General features: G+C 74.1%; 1 protein-coding gene across 1 annotated transcript; it reads left to right on the top strand.

Moving 5' to 3' along the window:
- Nucleotides 1-2,856: 2,856 nt before the first annotated feature.
- NUDT14 (nudix hydrolase 14) lies at nucleotides 2,857-8,275 on the top strand. Its single transcript, XM_037502040.2, has 5 exons — nucleotides 2,857-2,949; nucleotides 5,315-5,358; nucleotides 5,721-5,785; nucleotides 5,943-6,180; nucleotides 7,953-8,275. Exons 1-5 carry the CDS (start codon nucleotides 2,869-2,871, stop codon nucleotides 8,191-8,193), a joined length of 669 nt encoding a protein of 222 aa, XP_037357937.1. The 5' UTR covers nucleotides 2,857-2,868; the 3' UTR covers nucleotides 8,194-8,275.
- The last annotated feature ends 225 nt before the right edge of the window (nucleotides 8,276-8,500 follow it).

Genomic DNA, 8,500 nt, shown 5'->3' with positions numbered 1-8,500 from the left:
ATAAATAAATAAATCTTTACAGAACAAATAGTCAACCCTCCTGTTTTGCAGGTGTGTGGCTTTATAGGGAAGAACAACTTGATTTCAGGGTAATTTAAGGAAAATCGGTGCGAACCCGCCCCACACTGGGGCGGAGCAGCTGCGGCGACAGGCTGTCCATCGCGTCGTGTCCGCCACGTCCCTCTCCACGAGAGCCGCTGGTGCCGGCCCGACGGCTCGTCTCCAGTCCGCAGCAGGGGCTCGCCGCAGGGCTGTGGCGCCTGTGGCCCGGGAAGCTGGCACACCCAGCGCATGCACGCGGGGCAGCGTCACTGACCCCGCACGGGGTGAAGGACGGTGGTCCCGGCCCTCGTCTCCCGCCGCTCAGTTGGTCCAGGCGAGGCTGACGAGCACTGGGGGCCACCAGCGCTCTGCTGGCCGCTCCGCTCGGGCCACCTTGGCTCAGGCCATGATGATGGGCAGCGCCCAGGACGCCGGCGGGACCCAGAGGAGGCTTTTGGACAGCGGGAACAGGGAGGCAGCCACGACGGCCGCGAGTGGATGAGGAGGCCAGGCTGCCGCGCGCCTGAGGGATGCGGGCCTGGCCCTCAGAGGGGACGCCACGGGGCCCACCCTCTCCCCACCACGCCCCCCGGGCTGCTTTGCTGGGCCCTGAGGTTGGATGGTCGTCTCTGCAGAGATGCTGACACCCCCAGGGCAGGTTCCCTCAAATTCCCAGGCCAGGCCCACATGACGTCCACGGAAGACGCGCCAGGCAGCGGCACTGAGGCCAGAGCTGTGTCCACGTGGGCACGTGGCGCGGGCGTGTCCCTGTGCACGGGAGGGAAGCTGGACGCTCCGCGGGGCCTTTCGTAGGGCACATGGGGGCTGCCCTTGCCCTGCCCCCCCGGACATCGTTGTGCCCAGGATGGGGGCTCTGGGCAAGGGTCTGCTCCGAACCATGGGCAACACCTTCCCCTCTGCAGACGCCTGGACGGCCTGGGTGGCCGCGGGGGCCAAGTGCGAGGTGGGTGGCGGCCCCCACCTTCGGGTTGGGAGGGGGACGCCGCGCGGGGCAGGGTGCCCTCAGAGGCTTCTGGCGCCTGGGCAGGGAGGGGCAGTGTGTGGGGCTCCCCCTAATGGCCATCGTTTCTTTGGCTGTGTCACTTCGACAAAATTTAAATCGGGGCCTCCCTGGGGGCTCCCGGGTCAGTCTCAGCGCCATGAAGCTGTCCACGGCTGCTGCGGCCTGAGTGTGACTCCGGCCCGGGAGCTGCCCGCAGGGCGCAGCAGACCCTCCCGTCTCCCCGCTGCCCCCTCAGCAGTGGGCTTCAGTGGACCCGCCTGCTCTGCTCCCCACTCTGTCTCTGGGGAGTCCTCTCACCCCCGCACCTCTGGGCTGTACCCCAGCTCTTGCGGCATGCAGAAATAAATCTTTAAAAAAAATCGGCTAAGGCTCCAAACCTACCCAAGGGCCACCCTCCCACTGAAGCACCAGCACCCCTGGCCCAAGTGGAGGGGTCTGGGGCGCCCAGAACATCCAGGGCTGGAGGGCTGTGCAGCGGGGGGTGCCTGGGGCATGAGCCAGGTGGCCTGGTGGGGGTTTCTTCACCAGCCCCCCTGCTGCCTCTGCCCCCACCCCGCCCCCCGGGCACGCTGGCCTTGCCCTGTGCTGGAGGAGCAGGGCTCGCACTGCGGGCCGTCACTGCCCTGTCCGCTGCCAGGAAGGAAGCGCCCCCCGGGCCCGCTGCTGAGGAGGAGGTGCCCAGCAGTGGGCGTGGGGGGCAGGGACAGCCCTGGGCCTCCAGGGGTCTCAGGGCAGAGCACCCCAAGGACCGTGGGAAAGCTGGCGGCCAGGTCAAGGCCGACGCAGCCAGTCTCCAAGGACAGCTCCTGCCCCGGTGCCGTCTGTCCTGGAGTCAGGCGGGCCCAGGACTCTGGCCACAGGGCCAAAGGACAGGACACTTTCAACACCCTGAGGCGGGGTGCGGTGGGGGAGCTGGCTGCTGAGAAAGGGCCCGAGCACCCTGAGACTGCCACGCACACTGGGGATGCTCTTCCACCCGATCGCCGGGCAGGGCCAGCAAGCGCCACGGGCCCATTTAGCTCCCGAGATTCCAGTCCAGCTGCCCTGCAGGGAGGCCCAAGGGAGGGGCCCAGCAGAGCCAGGACCCTCCGGGGCCACGGGCGTCACACCGCAATAAGTAACAGCAACTTGGGAGTCAGCTGCCAAGCCGCCCGGCCACACCTGGGGGGCTGCACCCGCACCTGGTTCTGCCCCACAGCCCCCCACCCTGCGCTCCCCAACCTCACCCCCGAGGCCCTGACCGGTCCTTCGGGTGCTCGGGGGAGCAAGAGGCCCCTGCCCGGCCAGCATGGGCACCCAGCAGGGAACAGCAGCGCGCGGGGCCGGGGAGGGCTGAGCCTGGGCGGCTTCGGGGCCGGCAGGTGCCCCGGGCCGGGCCCCAGAGCCGCGGGGGAGGCCCGGCTCTGCCTGGTGCTGGCGACGCCCCCTTCCCTCTGCCCGCAGCCTTCCAGAGCCTTCTCTCCCCAGCCGACACCCCAGAGGCGCCCGCCCCGCCGCGCCCCGCCCCGCCTCGGCGCCCCCAGCTCTTCCCGCCTCCCAGGGGGGCAGCCGCGGCCGCCCGCCCCGTCCCTTCCGAGGCCTTCCCTGCGCCGGCCCCGCCGCGGGCGCGTGCCCGGGCGCACTCCCGCCAGGGCGCCCCGCCCGCCCCCGCCCTCCCGGGGCGCCCCGCCGGCCCCGCCGGCCCCGCCCGCCCCGGCGCCCCGCCCTCCCCGCCGGCCCCGCCCGCCCCGGCGCACTGGGCATGCCCGCGCCGGTCACGCACGCGCCGGCCGAGTCCAGCGCCGCCCCGCCGCGCCGCCGCCATGGAGCGCATCGAGGGGGCGGCCGTGAGCCGCTGCGCAGCCTCGCCCTACCTGCGGCCGCTCACGCTGCACTACCGCCAGGTGAGCCGCGCGCCGCCGCCCCCGCCCGCGCCGGGCCCCGCCCCCCGCCCGCGCCGGGCCCCGCCCCGCCCGCGCCGGGCCCCGCCCCGCCCGCGCCGGGCCCCGCCCCGCCCGCGCCCCGCCCGCCCGCGCCGGGCCCCGCCGCCCGCGCCCCGCCCCGCCCCGCCCGTGCCAGGCCCGCCCCACGCCCGCGTCAGGCCCCGCCTTCCCACCCACGCCAGGCCCCGCCCCGCGCCAGGCCCCCCCCCGCCCCAGGCCCCGCCCCCAGCCTCCCAGCCCCGCCCGCACCAGAGGCCCCGCCCGCCGGCTCTGTCCCGGTGTGGGACGCGCATCCCTGGACCAGGCTTTGCAGCGGGACCTCTGTGCCTGGCACGCGGCAGCCTCCAGGATGTGCTGGTGCCCTGCAGCTCCCTGACCCTGCCCGACGGCTGTCCCGTCGCGCCCACCCCCACCCCCCCCTCGCTTGCCCGCCCGCCCGCCGGCCAGGACTCCAGGGCCAGGTCTGGGTCCCTTGCCTGGCCCCCGGGGCAGCGCCTGTGCCGCTGGTGCTCTCCAGGCCCCTCCACCCACCAACCGAGGCCCCCGCGCCTCACCCTCCTGTCGTCCTGCTGCTGCCGCCACTCTGCCAGCTCGAGGACGGGGGATTCCCATGTCCCCGGAGACCAGGTTGGCAGCGCGGCGTCCGGCCAGCGGTGGGGTCAGCAGGTGGAGAGTGGAGGCCAGAGGTCACCACCTTCTTCGGTGCTGGCCACACAGCCCTGGGCTGGGCCCGGGGGCTGCCAGGGCCAGGATGCAGCCCCTCCCTCCGCTTCTTGGGGAGCCGCAGCTTGGGGGCCTCCCACCTCCAGGACTGTGGGTGGGGTGGGGCTGGCTGGACCAGGCGTGTGTGCCTCTGAGGGCCCTCCGCGGGCCGGTCATCAGCCACCCCTGGCTGGGGCCGTCTGGTGGGCAGGTAGACCGAAGGCAGCGTTCCCGGCCTGACTCCGCCCCCACCCTGTCGCTCCCTCCCAGGCCCCCAGAGAGGAGCCATGCTGGGGCCCAGCTAGGTGGGCGGGGGTCTCGGAGGGGCAGGCTGGCCTCCGGCTCCCTGCGCCCCCTGGGCTGTCTCTAAGGGGCTGAGAACCTTTCGACCTTGGGTCCAAGAATCACCTGCACAGGGGGCTCTCCTGGACCCCGCCGGGGCACAGGGCACGTGGCCAGCAGGGGCGGGGGAGCGCCCTGGGTGGGTGGCCGCCCCGAGGCTGATCTCAGGCAGGCCTGGGCCTGCCGCTGGGGGCGTGCCTCACAACGGCCTCCCTGGCAGCCTGACCCACACACAGGACGCTGGTCTCCCTCCCCTTGGAAACCGAGACGGCTGCCACTCCGGCTGGACGCTGCTGCCTCTCCGCCCCCTGCCCAGATGCGGCTCTGCCCCCTGTCCCACAGGCCTGGCGCCCGCTGTGGGGCCTGCTGCCCACCACCCCCTCCAGGAGGCTCAGGGACAGGCGGGCCCTCGGGGTTCCCCTTCTCTGCTGCGCCTTGTCTCGGGCGCTCAGCTCTGTCCACCTCACGGCCTGCACGGGGGCGAGCGTGCTGGTGGTGGGGAGCCGCAGGTGGGGCCCCGGCTTGCTCCGCCCGCGACATGGGGCACCTGCCCTGTGCCCGCCAGGTGGTGGCCGCCGTGCCCTAGAGCCCGGAGGACCGGATCCGCCTCGCCTGGCCGGGTTCCGGGCCCCTCCTGTCCCCACCTGCCAGAACCTGTCACCGCCGACTCCGGTGGCCTCAGCGGCCGGCCCCAGCCCCCCGCTCCCCCGCGCGGCCTCTTTCCTCCGCTGAGGACCACTGGTCATGGGAGGCGTCTGGGCGGGGGGCCGACGCTGGGGGAGGCAGCGGAACAGCAGGACCGCAGACACGGGGCCAGGCCGGGGCTACGCTGCTGTCCAGCCCCCTTGCTCGCACCATCTCCGCGCCCTGCCGCGCCACCAGCCGCCTGTCCCTCCTGCCTCCCGGCGTCCGCACCCGAAGGAGCCTTGTCCGCGACAGCCCCGTGCGCCGCCCCGACCTTCCCTGCCCGCCAAGGGCCCACCATGGTCTTCCCAGGCCCCACACGACCCTCCCCACGCTCGGTGACAGGACGCGGCTGCTCGGACGTGCCTTTCACCCCTGCCTGGGGTTTCTGCCCCGGAGAGCCCAGGGCCGTCGAGCCCCCCTCCCCCGCCACCCCCCACTCCCGCCGGCCCAGGCCACTCCCTCGCCCACTGGCTGCAGCACCCACGCCCTGTGGGCCGGGCCCGGGGTCTTCCCGCCTGGCCTTCCCGCTCGGCCAGAGGACCCCCAGCCCTGCTTCGGCCCCTGGGCCTGCTGACGGCCGCCCTGCCTCTTCCAGAACGGCGTCCGGAAGTCCTGGGACTTCATGAGGACCCATGACAGGTGAGGCCCGGGCTGGACCCGCCTCGGCGCAAGCCCCGAGAGGCGTCCCTGGAGCATAGGACCCAGGGCCGGGCCCCGCCCTGTCTCCGCATGTCTGCGCCCCCGTGGTCCCAGTGTCCCCAGCCGGCCGTGGCCTTCCTCTCTGCAAGGGGTCAGCCTGCGGCTGAGCGGGGCGGCCAGTCTGCACCCGGGGGGCCCGTGCCCGAGAGCGGCCGCGGCGGGGTGCGGGCTGCTCGGCGGCCTGCCAGCGGGGCAAAGCAGCCCGGGCCCCTCTCCCCTCTGAGCACGGGCCCCCACTTTCCGGGTGCCGGGGGCGGCGGGCCGGCCGGGGCGCCTGTGGTGAGCGCTGGTCTGCCCCACAGCGTGTCCATTCTCCTGTTCAACTTGTCCCAGAGGAGCCTGGTGCTGGTCAAGCAGTTCCGGCCGGGTGAGGCCCTGGGGGTGCTGGGGGGCGCTGCGGGCGCTGGGTCCTGGGGGCACGGGGACGGATCTGCGGGCCCCGGGTTGGGCGGCAGACGAGGGGGGAGGCTCCCAGGGAAGCCGTGGCCCCAGGGTGGCCGCTGAGGGGCTGTGGCCGCCCCCAGCCGTGTACGCCAGCGAGGTGGAACGCCGCTTCCCCGGCTCCCTGGAGGCCGCGGACCAGGACGGGCCCCGGGTGCTGCCGGCGGTGCTGCCCGGGGCGGCGGGAGTGACGTACGAGCTGTGTGCCGGCCTCGTGGACCAGCCGGGGCTGTCGCTGGAGGAGGTGGCCTGCAAGGAGGCGTGGGAGGAGTGTGGCTACCGCCTGGCCCCCGCGGAGCTGCGCCGGGTGGCCTCCTACAGGTGAGCGGGCCGGGCCCCCCGCGGCACCCCACAGGCCGGCGGGCTGGGCCCCGTCAGTCATGGGGCCGGGGAAAGGTTGGACGTCTGTGCCTCGAACGGTGACCCGGGCCGGAAGTAGGCGCTGGGCTGGTGCTGGCCAGCTCGCCTTCCGCCACCCCTGCGGCCCCGGCTGGGGGCGGGCTCGGTGGCAGCTGCTGAGGCAGACACCGCTGCTTCCTGTGGGATTAGGCTCCGGGGTGGGGCGACGCCAGACAGCGCTCGGGAACCAGCAGCCCAGGCGGGACGGGGGCCGGCCGACCTCGACGCCCACGCCCCTGCCGCTCGCCCTCCCCACGGCACAGGGTGCTGGGCGCCACCCTCCCTGCTCCAGGGACTCCGAGGGTCTCCGGCCTGGGGAATGAAGGGGGCGGAAGGAGGACTCTCGGTGTCCCCCACGTGCTGTGCGGGGGCCTGCTCTGCTTGGGGACCCCAGCCGCTGCTCAGCCCGGCCGGGACCGCACCTATTGGGCCTCGGCAGCCCCGGCCTGGGGTGGGGAGCGGCCTCTGGCAGGAGTGAGCAGGACCTGGCTACCGGCGCCTCCAGCCTCCGCTGCTGTCGTGCGGGGGGCCGGGAGAACCCCAGCCCTGGGGTTGGGGCAGGGGCTGGGGGCAAGGACGGGAGGCCTGGGGAGACACCTTAGCAGGTCTGCTCCCCTTGGGGGATGTGCAGGGCTTCTGGCTACAGCCTGAGCCTGGGCAGCGGGCGGCCTGGAGGCCAGGGGGTGGCCGGGGGCTGGGAGAGGTCAGGCACGTCCTGGGGCGACGGCAGAGCGTCTGCTCCTGGCCGGGCCCCGCGGCGGCTCCCACTTGTCCCGGCTCATGGGGATGAGGCCAGGCAGGCCGGACCCTGGTGGCCCCGGGGCGGCTGGGGGGCGCTCCTCTTGGCTGCCAGGGGCCGAGCTCATCCTCCCGCAGCCGCGGAAGTGGTCCGGGAGCCGCAGGCGGCCGCTGCATCAAAGGCGCCTGCCAGGCCGCGCGGAAACGGCCGTCAGGAAGGGCCCAGGAGCCAGGGCCGCGAAGAGTCCGTGGCGGTGTCTGGGTGGCCCGGCCTGGGCGGATGAGGCCGGCACCTGCCCTGCGCCCCCAGGGCCCCCTGTGGCTCCCCCGCCCGCTTGCGTCCCCAGTGCCCTCGGCCGCAGTCCCTGCCCCTCCCGTTCTGGGGTCTCACGGCAGTGGGCCTGTGCTCCGCTCCAGCCTCCCCCAGCCTGGCCCACCTTTGCAGCCTTGGACAAACTCTGGGACGTCCCTGCCCCCGCCCCGCACGCCCCGGCCCCCTCGGGCCTACAGCACTGCTGTCCCCAGCCTGGGACGTGCGTCCTGCAGGAGGCGGTGTGGGTGCTGCCCAGGCTGCCCGGGGCCCTCTCCTGGTCAGCACTCAGCAGCCGCAGGACCTGAGCTGGCCCCTGGGAGCAGGAGGCAGGCCGGAGGCCCTGTGAGCAGGAGGGGCTGTGGTGGGCCCAGCCTCTCGCCGCCCTGGACCACTGGCCGCTATCACGGCAGGCCGGGCCCTCGGGGCAGCTCACCCCCAGACTGCAGCCCCTGAGCTCAGGCCCTGGAGCCCCTCCCTGAAACACAGGCTTCTCGCCTTCAGGAGCGTCCACCTTCCTCAGGGGCCCTGACTGCCCCGGAGGGTGTGGCCCGGGGTCCTGGGCCTGCTTCGAGGGCCGAGGCGGGGGCGGGCGGGCCCTGAGGTGGGCGTCCCCGGAGCTCAGCAGGGCCGTCTCCGCCCACAGGGCCGGCGTGGGACTGACGGGCTCCAGCCAGACCCTGTTCTATGCAGAGGTGACGGACGCCCAGCGGGGCGGCCCGGGTGGGGGCCTGGCGCAGGAGGGCGAGCTCATTGAGGTCCTGCACCTGCCCCTGGGCGCCGCCCAGGCCTTCTCCGACGACCCGGAGGTGCCCAAGACGCTCGGAGTCATTTTCGGCATCACGTGGTTCTTCAGCCACGTGGCCCCTGACCTGGATCCCCAGTGACCCTTGGCGCGGTCAGGGCTGCCCGGCCTCCCGTCCTGCACACCCAATAAAGCCCCCAGCCCTGGCCCGTGTCCTCGCTGTGCCTGTGACGGGTGGTGGGCGGGCCTGGCCCTGCCTCCTCCTGGGAGAGCCCCTGCGCCGGCTGGAGCCTCTGCTGCAGGCCACTGAGGAGCTGTGCCCAGCAGCGGGCTGAGGACAGACCCCGGTCGCGCCTCGGGCAGGGAGGGTGCTTGCCGGCCACGCGGCCACAGGGAGGATGGCGTGCCCCGCCCTGGGCATGCGGGATCCCCTTGGGAGGCCGGGAGCC

Source organism: Talpa occidentalis, unplaced genomic scaffold, assembly GCF_014898055.3.
Source record: "Talpa occidentalis isolate TD23 unplaced genomic scaffold, MPIMG_talOcc4v2.1 talOcc4.11, whole genome shotgun sequence".
Lineage (NCBI taxonomy): Eukaryota > Metazoa > Chordata > Mammalia > Eulipotyphla > Talpidae > Talpa > Talpa occidentalis.
Note: the sequence above shows the minus strand (reverse complement) of the source record. Positions and strands in the feature narration are given on the sequence as shown.